The sequence below is a fragment of the Alligator mississippiensis genome, chromosome 5 (genome assembly GCF_030867095.1).
Source record: "Alligator mississippiensis isolate rAllMis1 chromosome 5, rAllMis1, whole genome shotgun sequence".
Taxonomy (NCBI): Eukaryota; Metazoa; Chordata; order Crocodylia; family Alligatoridae; genus Alligator; species Alligator mississippiensis.
This window is the reverse complement of record NC_081828.1, coordinates 86,846,926-86,874,750: the sequence shown is the minus strand read 5'-3', so window position 1 is coordinate 86,874,750 and position 27,825 is coordinate 86,846,926. Positions and strand designations below refer to the sequence as shown.

Below are 27,825 nucleotides of genomic sequence, written 5' to 3'. Positions count from 1 at the left end.
GCTGAATAGCATCAGCTTGTAACATATTGTGCCTTGGAGTTGAAACATGGCATTTCATAAACTTTTCAAGGTCCTTTGTTTTGTTACTGAACAAAAATGCAAGGAACAAGAAAGAGGCAGCTGGATTGAGAGATGATGAGCTGTAAAGAGCTTCAAAAAGGTTACTTGTTTTGATAAGACTTTCCAGGATGTTTCAGAAAGATATTTAATTCTCCCTCCACCCCCACCTAAAGGCCTGGCTTTCATAAAACAATTTTCTATCAAACATCAGAAGTATTATCACATCTCATGGATTCAGAATTGAGCGGAGAAATGTTATCGTGAAACTTCAGTCAAACCCATGCTTTAACAGCTTCGAAATCAAAGGCTAGGATTATGCTGCCTGATTAATGGCAGGTTAAGGTATGCTTTCCTTTTCTCCTGTGTGCTGGCTTTCAGTTCTCTTGCGAGGAAAACTTGATAGCCTTAAGCATTTGAACTCTGGCAGAAATTCCTATACCTTTAAGATCAACCCAGAATCATTAGTTTTCTCTTGGAGTACCCAAGAGCATGGAGATAATCTGATCCTGAGTGGCTTCGTTTTTGGAATGCAGTATTTTCACTTTAGAAAGTGAAGTACAGTTGAGGAGATGAAGAAAGACTTCTGGATGTAAAGACTGTGATTTTCTAATTAACCCATACATGCTTGCTCCAGAAATTAAATGTCATGAAAGAATGTAGTATAAAGCAAACATCCTTCTATCAGTGCACTTTTACAGCTGTGTTGGGGTTGGGGGGGGAATGTTTCAAATAGTATCTTGTAGTTCATGTTTCTTGCAGAGCGAAATGCTCCCCCTGGGAGCCTGGGTTTCCTTCTGCAGCCTGGGGTTCACCAATAGATGCTGTTTCATTAAGCTCTTTTCATTCAAAACAATAAACATTGTCACAAGAGAAGGGCAATGTATACTAAGAAACCTGAGCACTTTGAAAGGCTCCCATAACAATGTGAAGCACATGCTCTGCATGTGTACTCTGAAAGCTTTTTCCTGAGTGTAGAGTCTGTTTTAGATAGGTTTTCATGGCACTTATATTGTCATACCAGATAATGATGAATGTTGAATTGTGTCGTGAGATGTGTTGTCAGACTAAATTGACTATTCATTCTGGCGTGCAGTAAAAATGTTTTCTCTGCATACCGTATAAGCTATTTAATTTTTAAAAGTTCTCTTTCTAACTGTCCCCCCTTCAAAGTCTTGGGTATGGCCAGTTTATCTAGAAGGACAGCTTGATTCTGAATCCGATCATGTTTCCTTTAGCAGTGGATGTGAAGTATGATGGCAATATTTGATTTTCCCAGTAAAGGTTTGGTCAAACTAAACTGACACCTGGCCAATCTGATACCATTACCTGATTCAGAGCCACCCTGGCTAGGAATAGAAGTTACACCTAAACTGGTTTAAACCTCAGAAGCCCAGTGCATATAAACTAGTTTCAAAATGGCTGAAACTGGTTTAAGATAAACCTGGTTGAATGTAATATCAGGCTTAACTGATTTGGGTCAAATCAGTTTATGAAACTTTCTGGTTCAAGTTAAATTACAGTCCCCCAGCCCTGGGCTGGGCTGGGCAGTGCTGTGCTGCCTGCACCAGGGAGTAGGGCTAGTCCACCCCTCCACTCCCTAGGTGGAGCAGTGAGGCCTGTCTGACAAGGAGGTGGGGGGCAAGCCCAGGTGGGGATGCAGCTCAGTCTACAGCGGGGCAACTGCCCCGCTCCCAAGAAAACCCCGACTGGGGCTTGGGGTTAGGGATGGTGGTTAAACACCCATCCCCCCGCTCAAACATACTTCTGGCTGCAACGGGACTACAAATCTAAGAGGCACCTGGAAGCAGGAAGAGGAAGTGATGAGCAACCCTGTGGAGTCCTGCTGCTGTAATTTTGGATGGCAAATTTCAGAGACCTTTTTGGCAGCAGGAAGAGGAAGTGAATTCACAGCCAGAGAGCTATGCTGTAGCGCCCCTCACCCTGGCTTCTGGCCTGAGTGAGTGTAGGCATGGAGCTGTATTTCCTGAATCAAAGGTAAATGTCTATTCACTTCTGTTTCAATTTAATCTGTGCATTTTAAACTAACCTGCAAAGACTGAATCAGTTCAGCCTTGGGCTTTTTGACTGTCTGTACTTGGCCTCTGAGAGCATAGATTTAATAGATTTCATAGATGTTAGGGCTGGAAGGGAACTTGTGAGATAGTTGAGTCCAGCCTCCTGGCCAAATGAATGGCCTTGAATGACTAGAACAGTGGGAGCCAATCCTTATTAGCAGGAGTGACACAAAGTAGCCCTGCTTCCCTCTGGATACTACGGTGATTCCCCACCAATGCTCAATCTGCTGCTTTGGTTTTAACTCCCTGCCCTGTGCTCCCTTCCCAATTTGCTGATCTGCTTTCTGCTTGTCTTGTGGCCAGTGCTGATCTGCTGCTTGGATTTTTGCTTCCTGCCCTATCTGCTGCTGTGTTGCCTGCCCCCTCCCTGATCTACTGTGTGCTACACACACAGGTTTCCCATACATCTTATGTGCTGGACTAGTTAATCCCAAACCTAACCAAAACAATAACAGCAGTGACAGAGACTGAGCAGAGGGGGGAAAAACAGTGACAGAGATGGTGATAATGACTTAAACTAACAAAAGGCAAAAGTATTGAAAGAGGCTTGCCAGTTGTTAAACCTTACCATCTTTGTTGACTTGGAGAGAAATTTGGATTATTATAAACCCTGATTTAATACCAGCAATAATCTTTGGTTTTGTCTAACACCTCACTTGTAACAGGCACCCTGCATATATTGGCTAATTGTCCTTCACAATACCTCCGCAAGGAAGGTGACTGAGGATTTATCCTCATTTTATAGACAGGAAGAAAAAGGAGGAGGTATCTGTGATTTCCTACTGGTACAACCAAGATTAGATGGCCCAGGGCCCCCTGACTTAATGCTTCAAGTATATTTGCTGCTTTTTTAGCATAAATCAGTTTGTGTGATCTACTTTTCTTTATATATCCAGGCAATTTCACAAGAGTCTATTGGAACCCTGGGGAGCCACTTCCACCTTTGAAAACCCATCCTTTCTCAAATCCCTGCATCATCATCCTTCCTTGGCAATGGGAGAGCTACATAGTTCCTTCTAGAGCCAATTGATGTTGTTTCATGGTTAGCAAAATATGTTGCTCTTAATCTGTATACAGCACTCCTTAGCAGGAACAGGGACCACTCTCATTAGTGATCTTAAGCCCCTGCTTTCTAGGGAAGTGGAAAACTGTAGATCATTAGGATGCCACTGCTGAGTATCACTGTGAGGTTGTGCTTGACATGTTTTTATGAATGTATTACTTTTAAATAATGAAATGGAAAGAACAGACACCAAGATACTCCAGTGACCTAGTTATAGTAAAATAGCTGTTAACATATACAAGCCTTGTTTGGGGGTTTTCCTTTTAAGAGTGCAGTTTTATGAATATATGCAGGGTTGCTAATTGTCCATAAATTTATGGGCGGTCTGTGAGGGGGGAAAGAATGAGGGGGTGGGGGCGGGGCAAAAAATGCCTGTCTGTGAAGTGCATAAAAAACATCTGGAGCCATCCAGAAAAACTAAAAGCAACATTGAACTTGATGGACAGATGAAGCAGAGCACTGCAATGTCACGTATTATCTGAGTCATGCATGGGCGACTGGTGCTGCTTTAGTCAAGGGGGGCACTTGCCCCCCCCCAGCAAGCAGTCAGCGACCAATCTCACTGACAGGGATGGGGGAGACCCCCCATGTCCAATCCCACTGACCAGGGGGCCCCTGATCTTGCTGACTGGGGGGAGGGGGATCTGCCGCGGCTAATCTCGCCAAGCCCCCGCGGCCGATTGTGAGACAGCCAGTCATTGCGGCCAATCGCTGTGGCCTCTTCAGAGAGTGCCACGGCGCTCCAGGTGGGGTACCGGTACTCCTGCCTGCCCATCGCCTAAGTGGCGAGTGCAACCAGTAAGGTGGTGCACCGGCGCTCTCAGGGGGTGCACATGGACCCCCGTGCACCCCCTACACATTGCCACTGAGTTGGAGTGCAACAACCTACAGAGAGATCTTGTCAGTGTTTCGTGTCTCATGGGAGCCTGTGTGGCTTCCTCCCCCCTGCACAGTTGCCACTGTGTCCCTTTGGCCTTCCATTACCTCCTACCATAGGGGCAGGCAATTATTTTTGGATGGAGGCCCACTTAAGTTTTGGTGAGTTGTTGAGAGCTGTAAGGGTAGACCCACCCCTTGATGGGTGCCCCGTCCCCTGGTTACCATCTTGGGACTGGAAATCCCAACTCTAACCCCTGACCTTTGCCACTGGAAGTACTTTTGGGAGGGAGGGTGCTGCTATTTTGAAACCAAAAAGACCCCAAACAAATCATATAGTAAAAAATAAAACATCTACTATAACTTATTTTAATTTTATTAAAAATATTTTTGTCCTGATTTGTGTGCTTGCATAGTGTATCTAGAGGCAATTGCATAATATCTCAAAATACAGTCCTACTCTTGTATATTGTGTGTGGGCGGTAAGGGGGGTAATGTGGAGGGGTGTGGTTGAGGAGTGGGTGTATGTGTGGGGTAGGGTGTGTGGGGTGTGGGTGTGGAGTACGTGGTTGGGCTAGGGCCTGTGGAAGGGTGTGGGGTTATGGTGGGTGGGGTGGGACAGAGAGAGAGAGAGAGAGATGGAGCTGGGTTGCCAGCTCCATTGCGTAGGAATCTCATGCTTTAAGGGCAATCCTCAAGCGATGCAGTCATGCAGGTACTGTGGCCAGGCCTTGCGCTCCTGCCCGCTGCTGCCACCACTCCCACACTGCTTTCCTGCTTTTCCTCCCACATGCCTGCTCACTACTGCTGCCACCACTTCCCAGCCGCCGCTTCCAAGCCCCCGCCACCACTGCCCCTGTCCACCACCATTTCCTGCCACTCCCCTACTCGCCACTCCCCATGCCCACTGTTGCTTTCCACTGCTTCACCCACCTGCTAGCAGTTCCCACCTCTCCCCCTGCCTGCTGCCAGCACTTCCAGATTGCCTGCCATCCACTATGGCTCCAGTCTGCCCCAGCCAGCACCAGGTGGTTCCCAGCTTGCATGGGCTGATTGCAGAATTTTCCCCCTCTCCCTCTGTCCAATCTTATCTGAGTTTCCACTTGGGCAAAGGGAGGGTGGGGAACATCCAAAGGGTCACCAGGCCACAAACTGCAGAGGCTTCCAGTTGGGGCCTGGGTGTGTGGGGGGCCTGGGGTTGGGGTGAAGCTGTGTGGGCTTTCTTGTTCAGTTGCTGGCTCTTGCCACTGGCTCTCCCTGGGTCCTGCTGCCACCGGTGCCGTGTCATCTTTGACAAGCAGGCATGTGCAGATAATTAATTTTCTCTGCCAACACCACCCTTCCTCCTGCCCCTGGTTGACCAGCTGCCGGGGGACCCCTCCTGCTTGTCAGTTGGCTGCCAGGGGACCACCCCCCTTCTGCTTGTCTTGGGGGTACAGTCCAGGAGGGGTACACTCATTAAAAAAGGTTGAAAACCCCTGCCTTATGTTATGAAAACAACATCTGACTTATATTCATTCATGGTGACCTTTTCATGATCTGCCTACCTGTCATAGAGAATATTTGGGGGGGCAGTTGAATAAAAGTATTCTGCTTGTCATATAGAAATGGGGCTGGAAGGGACCTCAAGAGGGCGTCTTGTCCAACCCCCTGCCTGAGGCAAGATCATCTCTTCAAACCATCCCATACAAACCATAATCTAAACTCTATATAAAAAGCTGCCATCAACCCTGACACAACAGAAACCTAACACCGTAGCCTGCCACATTTAAAGCAGGGGAACCACAGCAACCAACTTCTTCTATAAAATGTTGTCAATACAGACTCAACAGATCCAGAGTAGAGGGCCATGCCTCCCACTACAGAAGAAAAGCAAAAACCCCCATAGTCCATACCAGTCCAACCATGTGGTAAACTTCCTTCCTGACCCCAAATATGACAGTCATTGTGACCCTAAGTTGAGGGGCATGACCTTCTAGCCAGGAACCTGTTGCTTTGGTTCCAGGAGGAGCATTGTCTGGTAATTGACTTTACTTCTTGAATATTTGATTGGAACTTTACAGCTCTCCTTGGATTAGACAAAATGGTGTTTTGCTTTCTTTTATCATCTTTGTTGCCAATTTGTTGGGTTATTTATTTGCATTAGTTGCTATACATTCACAGCTAAGCCGGTAGAGAGAACATGAGGTATTTTATTTTTGCTGACGAGGGACTGTTTTCTAAAATTTGAGACATGCTTGTGGAAATGTAAATGACATTCTTCTAATATTGTTGCAGTGGTGACTTTCCTTCACTGTGGGTTGGTCAGAACAAGAACTGTTCTTCATCAGTATTTGGAGAGTGTCTGACAAATGCCCAATGTTGCAATAAATCAATAAATGAGATTAGTGGTCCATCAATCCACCTCTGTTATCAAAGAATTGCATAAAAGTAGACAGAGAGAGCAGGACAGAGGGTGGCTGTGCTGGAACTGACACAAGTACAGTATTTTTTTTGAAGAAGCCCACTCATTCCTGCCCATTCTCGGCTGCTGAAAAGCTAGTTGTTACTCTCCCTTTGTAAAGGACTCTAGCACGGTCATGTGCTCTGTTCAGTTCACCCAAGTGGCAGTCTGACAGCTTAACGGTTGCCTGGAGCTTTCTGTGTAGCAGGAATGAAGGTAACTAGAGTCTTGTTAATTTGCTGCTGCTGCTGCTGCTTTGGAAAGCTGAGGGCAGTAGCAGTGGAGCTAGAGTTTCTCTGCATGTTCAGAAAGACCTCAGTGCCTGCCTACATCTGGGTTCCTCCCACATTTGGAAAGTCAGCTAGGCAACATTAAGGGCTAGCAATGCCACTTCTGATTAAATATGAAAAGTTAAATGCTGCAGAAATCAGCATTATGAAAAACCTATTCTTATCAGAGAAAAATACATACTCACTCCACACATGAATGGGTTTTTAATTCACAGTTTAGCAGGTTTTCACTCCCATTAGTTTTAATGAGAACTGTGCCACCAAAGTCCATTTAATGGTTTGAAAAGTTAGCCCTGGTTAAGTTTATTATTGTTATAATAATATTTAACATTACTACTGTAATAAATTCTATACAATTTGAATCGGTTTTATACTAGTAGAGTGTTAAGGCTTTACAGGATGAAGTCCCTATGAGTTAGATGTTGTACAAACACAGTAAAAAGATGGTCTCTGTCCTGAACAGCTAACAGGCTATTTAAAAGACAGGATGCAAGCAGGTGCGCATAGCAAATAAGAGAGGGTGAGAGAGAGAAGAAAAAGGAATACACTGTTTTACAGAACACACATGCATAATATGAATAGTTTAACATTTTTTGTATTGTAAATCAGTGGCAGATATTTCTGGATAAAGGTGTTGTCTATGCCACTAAGTTTAAAATATCTCCTTGCCTCACTGAAGGCAAATGTTATCATTGTTAATAATGTATCTGTTATTGATTGGCCCAGTTGTGAACAGCTGGCAAAGGACTAAGGGTGCACTGATTTTTTGGGCCGATACCAGTGGCCGATTTTTAATGAACCATATTGGCCAATGTCAATCCGATTCCAATATGGAGCCCCACAGCGTGGTGATCGGTGTCAGGCTGGTAAGTCTGTTGTGGGGGGACGGGGGAGGAAAGGGCATGGGGGGTGCAGATTGAGGCCTTGCGGTGAGGGAGGGAGTGGTGCTGGGGCAGGGGCTGGGGCAGGCGTTGCCCAGCTGGGTGGGGAAGGGCATGGGACAGAGCTGCAGCTCATCCAGGGGATGTGATGGGGGGGGCAGTTCCTGCTGCTGTGCGCACCTTGGGAGGGCATGGGGGGGCGTGTGCCCCTGCATCTGTGTGCAGAGTGAAAGCAGGGTGCACCAGGCTCTTCCTGGCCAGGGGGGCTGGGTTGGGGCTGTGCTTGGGGCACGCGACGTGACGCTGGTGCTGGGAGTGGGGGCTGCAGTGAATTTTGGGGTGGCTGCAACCTCTCCCCAAGCCACCTGCCAATGCTGCTGTCACATGCCCCAAGTGCAGCCCGGCCCAGTTCCCACTGGGAAGAGCCCGGCGCTGCGCCAGCCCTAGCCTGGAGTGGCAGTCCGCCCCTCCCCATGCACAGATCCAGGAGCACATGCCCCCCAAGTCCTCCTGAGGTGCACACAGCAGTGGGAGCCACCACCTCCTGCCCCCCGTGCTCCCCAGATGAGCTGCGGCTTTATCCTGTGCTTCATCCCACCCCAGCTGGGCAGCACCTGCCCCAGCCCCACTCCTTCCCTCACCGCAGGGCCTTGATCTGCGCTCCCCCACAACTTTTTCATCCCCTCCTTGCCCTTCCCTCAAAACAGACTTACCAGCCAGACCCAGCTGCTCTCCATGCTGCTGGGCTGAGCTCCTGGCTGGCTGCGGCTGTGTGCATGCATGAGGCATTTATCAGCCACATTATTGGCTATTCCAGACAAAAAAAGCTGATTGCCCATACTCTCAATTGTCCTCATTGTAGGTGCCAATCCAGTATGGGACCAATGTATTGGTGCACCTCCACAAAGGACAAATACATTCTGCATGAACATGCACAAAATTATATGTTAAACCAAATGGTAAAGGTGGTGGTATTTATATGATTCTTCATGCATGGAAGCAGCCTAGAGGGAAGGGTTATTTAAAATTTCATCTTAAAACCATGGCAGTGAAATCACAGTCTTTTAGTTTTGGGCAGTGACCCTTAAATTCTGCCAGTGTAGAGCTATTCATCAGCATGCAGGGTGGGAGGTTTTATGTAACTGATCCATCTCGAAATGAAACAAAGCACATGTACTTATAAATCATGTTCTGTTAAAAAAAAGATGCAACAGGCATACTGGCCAGAGGTGGAAAATGACTGTGCCTTTTGCTTTAAAAGAAAAAAAAACCTATTATTTTGGTCTTTCAACAAGGAGTGGGTATAAAGAAAATATGTTTTTAATTTGAGGTTTGTTCCCTCCTTCCACCCCAAGATGTACTTTTGAAAATCAGTCAAGCCAGCAATACAAAGCTAGTTATTTTCTGTTTCACAGATTACTAGCTAGCAACAACTGGGCTGATCTCCAGTTCCTGGGTACTTTCAGAACAGCATTAAAATTAGAATTAACCTCTAAAAACAGCCTGTGATATTCAGGCCCCAGTTCAGGAAGTTACTGAAGCACATGCCTTACTGAATTGGGACTCTTACCACACAGCCTGGTGGCTTCCATAATTCCATGAATATAGAATTTACCACATAATCCACCTCTTGCCAAAGCATTGTGCTCCAGTGATTTATTTTTTTTAAATGTTTCTAATCCTCATGGTTATGAAGATAATTTTAAAAATATGATCTGAATATAAATCAGTGCAGTAATTTTCTCCTCTCAGACAGCAAACAGCTAGACACAGTCTGGACATCCTTATTCATCACAACAACACGTTTGAAGCGTAAATATGGCAGTTTCATCGTCAATATTTTACTGGGCACATTCAGCTAATGCACTTTTTTTGCCATCCCACTCTTTTTTTGCCTAACTCTTTGTAGCACTCTTTACTCATGTGCTACAAGTTCTCTGTTTCCTGAATTCAGCTGCCAGAACCTCCAGCTTCTCTTCCAAACTCTGTGATGCAGCTGTGTTGCCAACAGCACATTTTTTTTAAGACTGAAATTATAGGGACAGTATGTGACGTAGTACTTGCTAGACTCCTGTTGTTTCATATACAATTAATTAAAAGTCTTGTTTCAGTTCAAGTAGCTGCAGGATCTGCAGGTTGCAGCCTCAGGGTGCTGCATCCTTATAGAACCTGACAACAGCATTTAGGTCCAACTTCTGATTGTAGTGCATGAGGCCTTGCTCCTAATACCAGCAGATGCTCTTCTTAGTGGGTGTATCTATACATGAATTTAATGCAACACAATAAACTCTGGCACGGTTCACTCCAGGGTAAACTGCTCCTGGGTGCAGTATCTACATGTGCTCCCAGGACAGCAGCAATTTGAGCTGGAGTGGAGCAGGCCGTCAGCAATTTATGCTCCTAGTTAGCATCTGTACATGAGTCTCAGTGCATAAAGTATTCCGCCATAAGATCGTACTGTCCCCAGTAGTACTAGTCTTATGCCAGAGTTAATTAGTTTACTGCAGCTTAATACCAGGCTTTACTGTGGAGCTAATTAGTCTACTCCACAGTAAAGTGCACATGTAGGTGTACTTTTGGCTGTTTGCTTTGTTCTCCAAAACTTCACATACTCAAGAGAAAAAGCAGAGGCACAGAGTTATTTCACAGCTTTTTTAGATAATAGAACATGTCGCTACTTGTAGACTGGCGGTCACGTGTACTCTAACCCCCTGCTCTGAACTCTCCCCTTCCTTTCCCCTCCCCCATACTGTTGGGCGCTCATTTTATCTAACCCCAGAGAGCCAGATGAAACACCATTTCAGGCCCTTTGGGATCCAAAGCAAGGTCCTTTAATGTCAAAGGTCTAATGCTAGGCCCATTGAGCTACTGTAGCCTTTTAATTTCCTTTGTTTTACCTCAGCATAAATTTCAGAAGCCCGGTGCCCAGACTTTTGAACTCTGATCCTCCTAACACTTGCAAACCCTCCAAGACTACTAAAAACAGAAAAGGGAGGAATAGGAAACTTTCTGTTTTTTATTCTCAGACATATCTTTTTGAGAAAATATCATTTGGGTCAGTTAAACTTATGCTTGATAATAAATCTGCATAGTTAATTACATTTCCCTCCCTTCTCCCTAAAAATTCATCTGAAACTAAACTATGTTACTAGTGCCTGAAAATAACATAGCATATGCAATATTAGGTCTGGGATATAGTTTTTAAAACATTCTAAAGAAAGAATTAACCGTAGTAGAGGGTAGGCAACCCCCTGGCTTGCATGCCACAGCATGGGACATGACGTTTTTTTGCCTGGCACATGCGTCTCAGAGCGGATGGCAGGCGAGCTGCAAGGGGCCCAATCCTTGTTGTGGCAGCACAGTCCCAACTCCTTCACCGCTATCTGCCTTGAGGTGCACATGCACCTGCTGCCAGCAACAAGTTGGATTGAGGCTGCATGGACCCCAACACAGATGCCAGCAGCCTCTCCTCCAGCTGCTGTGAGCAGCCTTCTTTGGTGGGTGACAGTGGCTTGCCCAGAGCTTGGGCCAGCTGCGGCGTGCAGCTGGGAGTCTGCAAGCAGCTGTGACAGGGCCCGCAGAGCCCAAGCTTAGCTCGTTGCTGGCAGTGGGTGGACATGCACCTTGGGGTGGATGGCAGGGAAGTGACTGGAGCTGTGCTGCCACAACAAGGTTCGGGCCACTTGTGGATCTCCCACCATCCGTGAACAGCACACCAGTATCTTACAAATAGAGGTTACAGGTGTTATTTTCTCAGTCTGCTGGAAAATATTGTCAACCCCTGCCCTAGAATCTCTTAATTGTCTGATTCGTGTTGTGACCTATCTATTTCTAGAGATCTGCTAGAAGAGATTATGGCAGGTCATGCTAAGTTGCCAGAAAGCCAGTGCATGATGGTAATGCCCTACGAAATAAATGATGAAGAGCTGATAAAATAAATGCCTTTTTCTCTGTGGCTGAGTATGTGAACTGGGTGGAAGTTCATATGGCCTTTTAGAATTAAATAAAATGTATTTCTTTTGCATTTTGGCTGGAATGGGGGTGTAAACCTGTTTAACCATTTTGTATTATTTTATTGGAAATGGGATGTATGAATTAATGCCAGTAAGACTAAAATCCAAATACACTTACACACTTCCCCCTGATCTTTCTCATGAGAATCATGTTCTAGGCTCATTGAAATCAGTTGAAGATGTTGCCCGTGAGCACAGCTCAGTTAAAAAAAATTCCAGAAAACCCACATCTCTGCTTGATAAACACTGAGTTAAAGGTGATAAACATTTCCTGCTGGACAGCTCGGTGGGGGTGGGGAATAATCAGACTATCGTCCAGGGCCTGGCCACATCCCCCCCCCCCCCCCAGCTCTGCCCTGTGGAAGGGAAGGGAGGGCTGCTTTAGTGTCCCCCCCCCGCCAGTCTTCTAGCCTGAGACACTACAGGCATGTCCCTGCATTTCTGGGATGTCTGTCTGGGTTACAAACTGATTTAGCCTGCAAAGATTGAATCAATTCAGGCTCAGGTTTTTTGAATGTCTGTCCCTAGCCTGGATGCCGAGGATGAGCAAAGTCATCACAAGTGTTAAAATTGGCCTCTGACTCCAGCAGGCACCATTATGTGTACTCCTTGATCAGAATTTTGCACAGAGCCCACGTGGATAGTATCATTTTATTCTGTTTTATTCTTTCTGCCTGTGATCTGATTAGCTCAGTTCTCAAATTCTGAATATTTATGGTTCTGCACTCATAATGGAAGCTTATTCTCTAGCTCATGGCAAAATAACCATATGCTCAATAACTATCAACTTCAAGAATCATTATAGCAAGAAATTCTCAACAGCAAAGTTTAATACAGTAGCAGGCAGTGCAGAAGCGCAAGCACTTACTCCATCTCATTTTCTTCCCAATATTCCTAACACGAAGTACCAAAATAAAATTCAACCCTTGAAAATTCTAAACACACGGTTAAAGTCTTAAGACTTCATTTCATATGTAAACATTCAAATATAATTCATAGAAGAGGTGGAGAGGATTTTAGTCATTCTTCTGCCAGGATATGGAATATTTGGCATTTAATTTATGCCCTCTTTCAACTTTTTTTTTTTTTTTTGGTTCATGACAGGCCATTTCTGCCTACCTCCTCAGGGCTATGGTTTTGTACTTTGATAGGATGAAAAAACTAGGGAGAAATAGAATGGAAGTATAAAGTATGTTCATGTCTGCCACTGGTGACTGGTAGGGGGTGCACGTGCTCCCTCTGAGATTGGCCTTCGACTTGGTACCACTCAGGACAGGGCAGTTTTTTTTCCACCTGAGGGCGGGGGGAGGCACTAAGCCGTGGCACAGAAGTATAGGAGTGAATAGGTTGCTCTTGTCCCGCTGTCAGGCCTGCATATAAATTGTGCCTCCCCAAACTCAGGAGGCACCAGTCGCCCCTGACGTCTGGAAATGTGTTTATGGAGCTGCTTTTGTTCTCATTTTAACTCTAGGGCTAGGGATAGAAGTTGCACATAAACTGGTTTAAGTGATCAGAAACTAACGGAACAGACGTTCAGCGCACATAAACGAGTTTGAAAATGGCTGACACTGATTTGAGATAAAGCTGGTTGAATGTAGTATCAGACTTAACTGATTTGGGTCAAACCGGTTTATGTAATGTCTGTCCCAGACTCCTTGCTGGTTTAAGATAAACCAGACTCCCCCAGCATCCCGGTATGCTCTCTGGGCTGGGCAGGGCTCTCTGCTCCACAGTAGTGCCTGGCCCCTCTATTCTGCTCTGTAGCTGGGGCAGTGGTGGTGCATGGCCAGAATTATCCTGCTATGTCTTCTGAGGCAAAGGGGCAGAAAGGGGGTTAATTCCATCCCCTTGGACTGGAGCTGATGTTTGCTAGCCTGGCTGCACCTCTGTGGCTGGCCTGGAGCCAGGCAAGGAGGGAGTTAATTCCTCCCTCTCTGCCCCTGCCCCTGCCCCCCACCCCCAGGGTTTGGCTGCAGTCTCCACAGCTTGCAGCCAGCCAGGCAGTGAGGGGGCTAATTCCACAGTGAGGCTGGGAGAGGGAGGTGGGGTGAGGCATACTGGCAAGGGCTGCTCTGCTGTGCCCACCAGACCCTGGTTGCAGTCTCTGCTGGTGAAACAGGAAAAGGAGGTTGGAATAAACCCCCTCACTGCTTGCGCTTCCAGAGCACCCTGTCCCATAGGCAGATTAACCAAAACCAAAAATTTTTGGCCAAAAATCTAATTGGTCTAATAAAAGATGTCACCTCTACCACAAGCCCTGAATCTCTTTGACTGTAAGGAGACACTGCCCTCAGGATTATGTAAGATTTATGCAAAGCTTTCTCTCGTCTTCCTGGTTTACATTTTAAGTTAGACTAAGTTGTGTATGCTATGTTTTACTGGGCTGTATTTTAGCTTAGGCAAAGATTTTTGGTAGTTCCCTGATGTATGTCTGAGGCTGCAAATTGCTGTGTTCAATACATGCTTGCTTCAGAGAGAGGACTTTTTCCTCACCCCCACTCCTCGGCCTGGCAGCAGCTGCTCACCTCCTCCCCCCCCCCCCGCCCCGTGAGTCTCTGGCTGTGGCCTGGCCATGCCCCCTCTGCTACAGCAGGAAGGAGTGAGAGCCTTGGAGGGCATCCCTCTTCCCTCCCCTTTGACCGTGGCTAGCAGGCGTGCTCTAGCGCCCCCCGGCTTCTGGCTTGGGCCACTGCAGGCATGTGCATAATGTCTGTCCTCTTGCAAACCAGTTCACTCTCTGCAGGTTAGATTAACCTGCAAAGATTGAATCACTTCAGGCTCAGGCTTTTTGAATGTCTGTCCTTAGCCTTGCTGTGATGCAGTCTTGCTTAGCAGGTACCCATCACTTAGACCAGCAGTACCTTTGAAAGGGCTGTGCTTCATAAAGTCCAAGAAGTAGCAGCGTTAAGATCTCCACTTCAAAATTCCCAGGAAAGGAATATGAACAGTTGCTTTTCTACTTGCACTGATTTAATGGTGAGAGAAGCACAAACATTTTATTTGGATAATGAACCACATCACCTGATGGGATTTCATTTTACATGTGTGTAAATTGTTTTTTCTGGATGATGTCCCTTCATTTCACAGGCAGGTGTTACATTATGTTGGGGAGAAAACGTACATTTTAAATTATTCCATTTTAATTATGGTAAGTTCAAGATTTTATGGTATTATACTAAGGGCACCAGAGAGCACACGATCCCACAACACCAACACAGGGAAAAGGCCTGTTGTAGCTTTAAGTGACCCTAGTACCCCTGTGGTACTGGGCAGTTCCAGGGCCTATCTGTTCCTCACTTACACAGATGTCTCAATTATATCACACTCTTGGAGCTGGACTAGTAGCTGCAGCACTGCCTTGAATCTGGAGGACTGCATGCAATGGCCTTCTGCTATCATGCCTTCCCACTCTCAGGAAGACCAGGGCTTGCAAGTGGATCCCTGGATGATGGCCTTAGGGCTGTCTACATTTGTTAGGAAATCCACCCTATGCTTCTAGGGCCCTTTTTACTTAGCATAAAGGGGTTGAAGCTGATTGGAATCTTCTCCCTTGTCTATTTTCCACTGTTTGGCTCAGGATTCACCTTAACCCTGAAACCTCTTCCCCTTCTATCCCTGATTGTGTTCATTTTGTGACCTGTCACTTGCCTATTGGTCATTCAGTACATCCCCATCTTCTAATTTCATTTGTCTTTTGCCAATAGTAGTGTAAAAATTATACCAGAGGATGGGATGCCATTACCATGCTGAAACATGTTCTCTGAAGGTTGTTTTATAGGGTGTTTTTTTTTTGTTTTGTTTTTTTACAGTTTAGTACCTCTGAGGCAAATAGTATGTGTCTACATTAGACTTTCATAGCAAAGTTGCCTATTGTCCAAATAACTGATTATAATGTTGCTTTTGTTATTACACTAGTCTTATAAACACCCTTGATCGAGGTAGATCATCCTTTCATGCAAAGACCCAGATCCAGCAAAAAGCTGAGGTGCATATAGGTTTAAGAATGCCAATAGGGCTAGACCCATCAGAGTCCATTACATTATTCATGCACCTAAAGTTAGGGACATGCTGACAATTGTACATACTTAATTATACCTTTTCTTTTGATGACAAGGTGTTTAGGATTTCTAACACCCCTGAATTGATACTGTTCCATTCACTATTATAGGAAAGGGTTAGCAGTCCTGTTGAATACTTATAGTATCAATTTTCTCTTCCTCAGACCCATGTCTTGCATTGAAAGGGTAATAATACTGTTCATACAAGGTCTGTCCATAAGTCTCAAACCTGAAGAATTTTTCAGTATATTTTCCCTCCTATGGATTCCAGTTGGCATTGGCTGTGAACTGAAGGACTCAGGAGGTCAAAAAGTCTTTAATTATACAGTTGGTCACGGAACAGTGTTGGAAGATCATCCATTATATTTCTTGGCTTCAGATCATGGATGCATATTGGATACAATGCTGCTTTTGTTATTACACTAGTAGCACATGTCCATTAAAAACCAACACCTCAATTATGTTGTTCCTAAAAAAGGAGTGTAGTGTTTAATTTGAGTTGACCCTAATGTGTAAATGAGGGTTAAATGAAACCCCTTTCATGTGTAATTATAACATATTTAGTATGCACTAGGGTTAGTGGAATAAGGTTTCTCATTGGTGCACATTTGAAAGAAAACATTTATGGGAAAAGGAGTTTGGTTTGCTTGTAGTTTTCTGCTTGCCTTTTACTGTTTCTGTAATATACATATACCAAAATATATTTGTTTGTCCTGGATAAAGCCCATATTTCACCTTCTGCTGAGCATTGCAATGTAGTCACTGTCCAGTGTTTATGCAGTTGCTTTTCTGGGGACGTGGTTGTTATTTCAGAACTGAGTTTAATTTTTCCACTGCATGATCCTAGTAGAAGTAAAAAAAAAAAGTTTATGGAGAAATATTCTGTATTTGAACTTGATCATTAATTAGCAAAAGGGTTAAGGAATACTGTCACACAGAGCAGGTAAATGGATATAATTATATATTAGACAATTCTGAAATTGAGTTAAATTTTTCTTACTGTGATAAAATAAGTTAAATTTTTCTTTATGCCACAGCATTATCTTATAACTTCACTATCATTATTTTCATGAGTACATCTTGAAATTTTTCAGCAAGGTAAATGTCATTAATGAACTCTGGTATTTACTCTGTCGTATTTCAGAAGAATGAAGACACAATACAATTCATCAGATGATGATCCATTCACTGAACTGTCTAATTAGCACTAGCTAATTGTTGTAAATGAGGTTATAACTTGAAGTGTAAGTCTTTTTAAAAATTACTTTGGGCATTCTCTCTTTTTTTTGTCTCAGTGACAAACACTCCCCTACTCCTCCCTTCTCCACTTCCTCCCCCCACCCCACCAAAAACAAACAAAAAAAAGACTGCATTGTAATCCTATAACCAGATCTGAAAACTGGGCAGCATTCTATCTGCCTCATGCATTAACACCTTAATAAAGATTCTGTAAGCTATCTTTGCAAACCAAACTAGACTCCATTCATTCTTGTGTCACTGACTTTGTGGATGTAGTGCTACATGTTTAAATTCACATTCAACATTAAATACTTCTCTTTAATAAGATCCCTTTGTTGCATCCTCCCTTTCCTTTAATACCATTATGCTCTGTATTTGTTAAATAGTTGATCCTCTGAGGTAGGTAGGAAAGATGTTGAATAAGTACAGTCTGAGAAGAGCAGAATTGACTGGGAATTGATATCAAGGGACTAATCAGAAGTGAGAGGAAAATGATCAGCTGGCACGAGGGTAGACTATCTGTGCATAGGCAAAAAGTGCCTTTCTTATTTATAATTATTATGTCCAGTATTAGTGGAATGAAGAATGGAATTATTGCTTCCTGTTGAAACAGCAGAAAGCAAATAGCTGTATCTGTGCTGCTGTCACCAATGTGCCTGGAAGCAGCTAAATTAACCTGACAACCCATTTCTTCTCACTACCATTGCATGGCTTCCAGGATAAGGTCAGGACAAGGCAACCAGGATAGCTTATGCTTTTCTTTCCATAGCAATTTACTCTTTTCCATTTTTTTTAACTTTCTCCAATGCGTTAATAATCTCTATTTAAATAGAAAATTTTATTTTAAAAATTATTTTTTGTCAGCTTTATGGCCACTGGTTGCCACATTTCAACCTCTTTATATTGTTTGGGATTGTGTGTACTGGCAGTGAAAGATACTACATCTTAGAGTGGACCTTTTTTTTAAACAGTATATTTCATAGAAAGAAAAGATACCACTTACAGTATAATAATATTCATAAACCACTTCACTGTTTATTATCTGAAATCACTGTTTGTTTGTTTTTACTGCCCTTTTCTGTTTTAGATTCTTATCTACCACCCATTACATTTTCCGAGTGCCTTGCAATCTTTATCCTCATGAGACCAGGAGGTATGGACAGAGGACATGCTTTTATGCCCTTCAGATGGAAAATCTGAGACACAGCAATATGACCTCACGTCCGCAAAGATATTTAGACTTAAGTACCTTTGTAGATCTGACAGTAGGTGACATGTCCAAGGTAACATAGGACATCTGCGATAGTGAGGAAACGAAATTAGGCCCTTTTAGTTGCAAGCAAGCACCCTAAACACTGAACTGTCTTAGTATCTTTTTTTTTGTGGGTTAGTTCTCTCCCACTCCTCCCACCCCTGTTTTGTCAGTGATAGCAATGCAAAAAAATGGAGCTTAGAAGGTGAGTTTTTAAATTTCTAAGATCCATAATCAAGTGCTATAAAAAGAGCACAGCACAGTGATATGAATAAAACATGCCAATAAATGTTACTAATTTAACCATGTATTTGCCATCTTTAATTTCCAGCTGTGCTGAAGCATTTTGCAAATTAGATATTCTGTGAGAGTTATTTTGCCTCTGTGGTAGAAAGGGACAGCTGTACACAATTCACAAGAGACAAAGTGCTGAAGGTTGTTGTGTTCACTGGAAACTGCAGGAGGAATTTAGGTAGGCAGATAGTACTGAAATTGGAACTTCTCCAGAAAAAATGGGTTTAAAATCCTTGCTATATGGAACAGATGTGGGTGAATAGTATGTCAGTGCTTGGCATTTCAAAAGACCTGCAGACCAAAAATAGTCTTAGACGAGTTTTTCTACATTGTAAAATTTAATTGTATACCACTGTAAAATGTGCATGTGATGGGCAATGGAATATAAAGGTTTGATTTAAATCTATGATAAATCATATTACAAGAGTGGCAGTGTACCTTAGCTATGAGTATATAAACAATTCCATTCTAACCTGTCTTCTCAGTTACTTATATATTTCTGATTTTTCCTAGGCCTAGTGGTTCCAGGTCTGTCTGTCTGTCTGTCTGTCTCTATATATGGCCTGTTAAATATATGTATATATATTTACCAGGCAATACTGTGATTCTTCTCTTTGATACAGGGTACTACCATACCTTGTATCAGTTTTGTTTTTTTTTTTAATTCACAGTTCTTTCAGAAAAAAGGGACTTTTACTTATTTTTATAACAAGGAAGGAATTACTCTCTTAGAAATCTGCCAGGAAAAATATTATATATATAATATGTATATGCATGTATACACACACACACACACACACACACACACACACACACGTGTGTGTTTCCTGGCAGACTTTCTAGGAGAGCGATTCCTTCCTTGTTATTAAAAATAAGCAAAACTTGCTCTTTTTCTGAAATAACTGTGGATAAAAAAACCTGATATAAGGTATGGTAGTAGCCTGTGTCAAAGAGAAGAATCACAGTATTCCCTTGTGAAACATGGTTTTGATCTGGTTGAAGTCACGATCCATTGCAAAGTGCCCTGTATTTATATGTAGGCAACTAGGGATAGAAATAGCTCCCTGAGGTCTAGATCCCATTCTCTCTCTTGGATGTCTGAGTGGCACTTTTAGGTACCTATGTCACTAATCACAACCCTGTTCCATTCTGCTCAATAATCACAAAAGCACTAAGACATCCAGACACATTATGGTTCTTCATTTTGACGTGGAATAATACCTAGATGAAATGGGCTTTATCTTGTGGGGGAAAAAGATGAATTTTATTGATATGGCAATAGTAACTGGCCATACAATTAAGCACTTATCAAAATGGGTATGAGAAAGCATGTGGACAGAATTAAGATAATTTAATGTTATCTTTTCCTGAAATGTTTAACAATGAAAGGAATAGTTATGAAATATTTTTATGAAGGTTGAAACACTTCACTGCTTGTAATCTCACATCATTAACGTGAGATTCTTGCATTATCATGTTAAATGACCTTGAGTGTTAAGGGTCTACTCTTCACTGGTCTGAAAGCTTGGCATAAATATTTCCCCTTTTTTTTCCCCTAGGAGGGGTAAGAAGCACAGTATAATTCTGAGGACCCAGCTCTCTGTGAGAGTCCATGCCTGCATTGGTAAGTGACGTTCCACACACTTATCATGATGGATGACCAATAAAAGAGAGAGAGAGAGAAGTCTAGGAAATGAGTTTTACCAGAATATTAATTAAGCTTGTTTTGTTGAAAGCTGGGATAAAGGACCTGTCTTAATGAATTCAGTAGAATCTTGCAAAGTAAAGAAAATTTGGCCTTTTTTAGGGATGGGAAAGTGACAAATGTTGATTTTTTTTCTTTTTCTGTCATGTCAGTTTTCATAATTTATTTATTAAGAAACAATGAAGCTTTTGGCATCTGTCACTGTAAGCTGGGAGTGATGTTAATGATGTGTTGTGAAGACACTTAAAGCAGATGATGTATGCTGAGTCAAGACGGAGACCAGAGAAATTGCTAGTGACTGCAATTTCTGTGTTTTAATAGCACATGATATTTAATGCTCAGAATATTGCAAATCTTGGTCATGTGCATTGTCATTATTATGCCATTGATTTGAAAGGACTTTTGATTAGAATATTGCTGCTGTGAGAAAAGCTAAACAGAACTAATATTAAAATGTAGTTCAGGTGTACCTAAGTGATCTCATGGTGCCAAAATTGCATAAGGGGTGGTTCCTTTGCCATTCCATTTGTTGCAGAGTAGGTGTATTGCAGTGAAGATTTATATCCAGCTGTCTGTACAGCAACTCACTTAGGATCATAGAAAAGTAGGTCTGGAAGGAACCTCACAGGGCCATCTAGTCTAGCGCTCTGCTCAAGGCAACCCCTACCAAGTGTTTATCCAACCTGCTTTTGAAAGAAATTCCACAATGTCTGTACATATCTTGTTCCAATACTTGACCACTCTCATAGTCCAAAAGTTCCTTCTAATTTTGAATGTCAGTTTCCCCTGCTGCAGTTGGAGGTCATTGCTCCTAATCCCTGTCTCCAGTGGCCAAAGAGAAAAGCCCCATCTCCATTCTCTCTGTAATTTTTTTCAGGTATTTGAAGACTGTTATGAAATCCCTCCTCAGTCTTCTCTTATCCAGACTATATGACTCTGGTTCTTTCAGCCTTTCCTCATAAGTATTGCTTCCCAGGCCCTGAAATCATGTTTGTTGCCCTGTGCTGGACTTGCTTCAATCTGTCTACATTCTTCTTGAAGTTTGAGGCCCAAACTGAACACAGCACTCCAAGCGAGGCCTCACAAGTGCTGAATAGAGCTAAATAATCGTTTCCCTTGATTTGCAAGTGACACTCCTGTTAATAGAACCTAATATGCTGTTGGCTTTTTATCACTAACTGCACACTGTTGGCTTATACTCATCTGGTTTATTGTACCCCCAATTTACAAACCTGAGTGGCAGAAGCTACTACAAATGGCTGGAATGTCCTCATGGTGTCATGTGCAAAGACAGTAAAGATGGTGTGAGTCCATAAAAAGAATATACTCCCTAGGTATTTTTTTCTCCTTTAGTTCAGCTCTTCAGTATTTTGGCACTTTAATGTTTGTGCTGGGATTGATTCGGGAGACAGCAGAACTAGGGACATATGTGGTTTAAGGGTCCTCCTTTTTAAAGGTGAATGCTGAGTACAGATTCGTTTTCTTTCTGAGATTTTTAATGTCAGAGAGTTCATGAAGTCAGATTTTGAATACTGCTAAACTTTTTTCTTAATCTTGGGTCACATTTTGAAATAGCCTTTCTGAGAATCTGAACGGAGCACAAACAACCTACAGAATTCCTTAAATGCCTCCTCTTGAGATCTGTCTCGAGGCTGCATGATGCAGAAACAGATTCCCCTAGACTAGTTGACTGAAGAACTACAGTAGACCATTATTAAGCGTATGTGCTTTGCCATTAGAGAAGAAGTAAAGATGCCAAGTCTAGGATGATTGTATAAATATGAACTAAATTAAAAACAGTTTGGAGACAGGCTTGTTCTGGTTAGGTATGGGAATTTCTTCAACAGAGCAGACCATTTGCACAAGAGAATATTTCATATGTTTCTTGGAGTCACATTTTAAAAATATTTTTCATGTAAGGGTTTTAATTTGGCTGGAAAGCACTGGTTTAGGAATCAAAGCATCAGGTTCTGGGCTTGCTTATGCAATTACCTCATTTGCATCTGCTTGCATTTACAGTTACTTGATTGGCATGTTACAAATGTCCCTTGTTTGTATGCATTTAATTATGTACTTGTTAACTGTTTCTATTTGAAAATGTGTCCTAAAGCAGTGGTCATAATGTTCAATTATAAATCATGAATTTAACTTTAAGCAAAAATGGATCCAGGTTGCAAAATTTAGATCCAGATTTCCAATTTCTATGTTTGGAGGTGTTTGAGTATGCATTTTTGGATTAGTTTGTAATAGGCATGAGAGCCAACTGCAAGATTTCAATCAGATTTCAGATCCAACCCCCCTGTAAAAGTTTGGATTTTTTAGATCTGAGCTGTTGATTCAGTCTGTGTCTGATTGTATTGTTGATTTAATAAACTTTTTTGCGACAATGGTGGGAATTTGAAGGCTTTGAGTGTAAGGATCACTCAGGAATGATGTGCCTCTGTTACAGATGTCACTGAAGGGAAGGGGTGTTTCACTGTCCATGATTATTATTTTTCATCTTGTGTATACATCCACATCATCTTCATGTTATGCCTTTTTTTCCAAAATATAAGCATTAGGTTTTACGGTTGAAAGATGTATTACTTTTTCAGGGTAGAGGTCAGGAGCTAAGCAAACTGAGATGGCGTTTGTTGGAATAAGAAACTTCTTTCCTCAGCTATTTTTTTGGGTCCCACCCACCTATGTGCTATAATTACAATAGTCTTTCCTCACAATATACTTGGAAAAGATTGTGGTTAGAATGCAACTGACTGTTCAAAGTCAACACTAGCATGCTATGGATGTTTATCAGAGAGCATTGTGTATTCTTCAACTCTGTTGCCACATAGCTGTGATCAAGATTCCACATCCGATCATCATTTGTGTTAAAGTTTACAGCAAAGAAATTGCTTTCTTCATAGATGTCCCATGCATAAATATCCCTCTCTGTAAAGCTGTTATTTTCCTTTTCCATTTTGAGAAATAGATGGTCAAAATGTCTAAATATATATATATATTTAGACATAATTATATTTCCTGTATTAGGTGATTGTAGTCTCTTAGGAATTCATTGGACTTTATTGTTAAAGGACTTAGTGGCTGCAAGCTGATCTATTGTGAGTTTTACGTACACACATTCTAGGCATGTCTGCACATGCATTGATGTGCTTTTCCTAATTCGCATTACATTTAGTACTTCTAGTATGAGGTACTAAATAAATGTGTATTAGGCTGTAGCACAAGCACATGCTTTTTAGGTGATGCTTAATGCGCAGTAGCATATTCTACTGTGCATTAGCGTATTAACTTGTTTTTTTATGTGCCCTCTATGTCCCAACTAGTCACTAAAGCAACTACTTAAAAGGGAGGTAGAAAGAGGTTATTTTAATCACTGAAATTGTCAGCAAATATAAGATACCAGGCATGTAATTTCAACATATTCTTCCCCTCTCTTTTAATTTAACACCTAATTTTTTTCTTTGATTTTTGGGTCTTATTATATCAAGCTCAAATTAAGGCCTTGCTGGAAGAAAGAACAAATAACTCTTTTTGCCACTACAACTCTTCTGTTCTTTTTCATGTTTTATGTAATTCTGGTTCAAGTCTGTCAAAACAAAGTTTAAGCAAGCTGAAAAGTTCCCAGGCAAGTTGTGATCTTTCCAATAAGTTTTTACATCTAAAGACCTTTTTATTTAAAACATTTTTTTTGTTTAAAAAACATAATTACAATTAGAATTGTGCACTCAGTCTTTCAGACATCAAAGTCGATGTCAAGATTGGCATTGACATGAGTGGTGCAGGATCAGTCCTTAATGTACCTTAATGTTTTAGAGCTGGTTTTTTCTACAAAATCTGTCAAATTTTAGAGCTGGGTTTATGTAATGATATTTACAGTAAGTTATGGTTCTCTAGGCTAAATATTACTGATTTGTACCTTAATAGAATTTTATTGTGGCCATGTATATGTTTACACTTTAGAAGGATTATTTGAGGCCTTTATAAATTCCACTGTAAATAAGGATATGACTTTAAAGAGGAAACATAAACACTGTTAGGAATCCTGTTAAGAAGATTAAGTTCCCAATATTTCTTGGACTAAATTGTAGGCCAGTTTACTTTCCCTAGCAACACCACTGACCTTAGTGTCTGTGAGAAATTAATCAAGTACTCACTGACCAAAATAGGGGGGAAGAGGTCTATATTCCTTGAAAATTTTTTGTAATGATAATGGCAGGACAATTAGTATGTTGTGTCTTCTGCTGATTTCATTATAGTAATTATCTCACTATTACTTTGCGATTCCCACATTTGTTTGTTGTACATATTAATTATCTCGCAATGTGTACTGAGGTGTTACGCTATTTGGTGCATTTTCATTATATGAGCATATTTTAATATAATACCTAGCATGATTGTGTGCCAGGCTCTGACTAGAGCCTCTAGATGTTAACACACATACACACATACTATAATCATGAAGTAATAGATTTATGCCCATTTAGATATCTATATATGTGTATCCACTTATGATATTCAATCAAGCTTTGGTAGTTTTGAATGACCAAAAATCTGTGATTGAAGTGGTGCTAATTCACTAATGTTCCAGTTACAGGTTGATACTGTATACCTAGACTTCTGAAAGGCCTTTGATCTGTTAACTCAAGATGTCCTCACGAGAAAATTGGAGGACTGCGCGCTTAACTCTGAGACAGTCAGGTAGCTGAGAGACTGGCTGCCGGATAGGACCCAGAGAGTCATAGTGAATGTGTCATCCTGGCAAGAAGTGGGCAGCAATGTCTCACAGGGGTCTGTGCTTGGTCCACTACTTTTCAACATCTTTATTAATGATTTGGATGTGGGGCTGATGAGCTCACTGGCCAAGTTCATGGATGACATCAAGTTATAGGGAAGCGTGTTCATGCTTGAAGATAGGCTACAGATACAGGCAGACCTAGACAGGCTAGCAAGTTGGGTGGATCGGAATCTGATGAAGTTCAACGTCAAGAAATGTAAAGTGCTTCACCTCGGGACGAGCAACCCGCAACACACCTACAGGCTGAGAGGGGACCTGGTAGCAGCTTACCACTACACTAGGGGAGTACACCAAGGGATCGGTGAGCAACTGTTCACCAGGGCACCCAAGGGGAAAACCAGGAGTAATGGCCACAAACTCCTGAAAGACTGATTCAGGCTCAACATTAGGAAAAACTTCCTTACAGTCAGGGTGTCCAGACTGTGGAATAAGCTCCCTCCAGAGTTGGTGCAATCACCTACCCTGGAAATCTTCCAATCTCCAAATGAAAATAAAATACCTCATATATTGTTAGATCTTATGATTTTTAAGTAGATTACTTGATTTTTGGAGGTATGACTCATGATTTTTTGATGTACTGGGCATGTTTACGTGTTCATTGATACGCCGTAATTACAGCGCATTAAGTTAATAGCTGTAATAACAGGTACTAACTTGATGCGCTGTAATCAGTACTACTGTGCATTAACGCAGATGAACACATTTTCATAGACTGTAAGGCCAGAAGGGACCTTGGAAGATCATCGGGTCCAGCTCCCTGCACTAAGCAGGAAAGATAACTGGGGGTCAGGTGACCCCAGCAAGGTGACTGTCTAGTCTCCTCTTGAAGATTTCCAGGGTAGGTGATAAGATAACCCCCAGTTATCTTTCTTGCTTGGTGCAGGCGGCTGGACCCAAGGATCTTCCTAGGTTCCCTCCAGCCTTACAATCTATGAATCTATGAAAATGTCAAGAAGCTTAAAATTAATGCAGATTCTTTTGTACAAATGTCGAGTTCCTTTCCTCTTTTGAAATAATCACTTTCAATTATATGAAAGTATTGCTTTTCTTTGCCTATGGAATAAATATAATCATTCTTTATGTTTATTTGGAACTTTATAAACATTAAGTAATTTAATGTCAGAGCACCCCTTTAGGTCAGGGAATACGTTGTAGCAGGAGTAGCAGCAATTTCATGACAATTTCCATTTTGTAAATTGTTCAGTTTTTTGAAAATTCCATTGTCTTGACCTTTGCCACCATTGTGCCATATGAGCAGTTTACTTCCAATCCTGCCCTTACTCCTAAGAACACATTCAAATTTTCTATGTGGCTTATTCTTACTCATGGTATATCCACCCCCAGATAGGTCCATAAATCCCTCTATGACACTCATCTGTATCATGATGCCTGTGGGGAAACTCTAAATGATTAGAGGTTTAAGGAGGGTACTGAGCTATAGCATTGCTAATTATTTTTGTGAAAATGGTTCAGAACCTTGGAGAATTGTCCCTGGAATTCCCAAGCCATAAGGCCTTCCCAGTTCTGCTCAAGGATTAGGATAAAACTGAGCCCCGGTTCCATAATGATATTTGGTACCATCCAACAAAGAAATCACTGTAGATAAACAATAATGAAAAAGGTGTTACATAAAGTTACACAAGTATATTAAAGCATGAAAATGTAGTGTGAGAGCATGTAATATAAGAATGGATCTCCCACTCTTAACAGGGATGAGTTAAGGTCCTGCATTAAACTATACTGTTAGTATTTTCTTTCTTCTGCATGGTTATCCTTGCTGCATTAAAATTCTCTAACTGTTGGTGTGTTTGGCATTTATCAGTTTACACTGCACTGACAGTTGATCTAAAGTAGTTGCAGACTCTATGAAGCACTTCCTGCTGATGTTCAGAAACTGTTCTCTAAATTGTTTCTTAGTTTAGTAAATGGTATTCAGAGAAACTACACCTTGTATTAATTGTAATGGAACCTTCAAAATATGCAGAAAAACATGAATGTCATAAAAAGTCCCTTATTTAGTTCTGTAAATTGTGATTTACTGGCCCAATGAAGGGCTCAGAGCAAAGAGGTTCTTTTGGTTCTTTGAGGGACATTTTACAGATTTCTGTTCAGTGTTGGACATATCTAATAGAAAACATTTTGAGTTTGAAAGACAGAACATGTGGAGAGTATTATCAGCTCAGTAAAACGTGCAACCAATTCGGATTTAATTTAAAGGGAACAAAAGAGGTGCCTTGAGAATTTGTCGGAAGTGCTGTGGTTTAAGTTCATATGCTGATGGTAACAGAACAGCAAGAGAGGTGAGCTGAGAATGCTTTATTAAATATCTTCTCAACCTAGTGGCAAGGGAAAAGATGACAAATTCCACTCTTAATTGGTTGCAATCATGATGCAGAGGGGGATTGCCCATTATTGATTTGCAGTCATGATATACGCCATGGTTCCTGCCATATCTTAGCAAAAGGCATGGTTTAAATGAAGATAATAAATTACATGTTTATTAGATGTAAACTGAGATCGTACAAAAGGAAAGATGAGAAAGGAATGCCAGGGTTTGAGGAGCTCTTCAGCCATTTCTTTTAAATCGCGTAATTTGAGTACTAGTTAGCACAGCACACGCAGTATCTTGGGGCTGTTTCCAGATGTGATTGGAGATATCTGATTCAGATCCTTTTTTAATTTGTGTGAAACATGAAATGGTTACAAAGAGCTACAAGAAAAATACCTTTTTGAGCTTTTCAGGATTGTTTAAATTTACTTTACCTAGGCTGTGAAACACAG

The 27,825-nt window shown here is 41.9% G+C and overlaps 1 protein-coding gene across 5 annotated transcripts in view; it reads left to right on the top strand.

The window, feature by feature from the left end:
* Positions 1 to 27,825, top strand: part of FHOD3 (formin homology 2 domain containing 3) — a 645,457-nt gene that overhangs the window by 81,411 nt on the left and 536,221 nt on the right. For all 5 annotated transcript variants that reach the window (XM_059728584.1, XM_019479159.2, XM_014611417.3 and 2 more), the window contains one exon: positions 20,104 to 20,168. In XM_059728584.1, the coding sequence (XP_059584567.1) occupies positions 20,104 to 20,168 (65 nt within the window). The remainder of the gene's footprint in view (positions 1 to 20,103; positions 20,169 to 27,825) is intronic.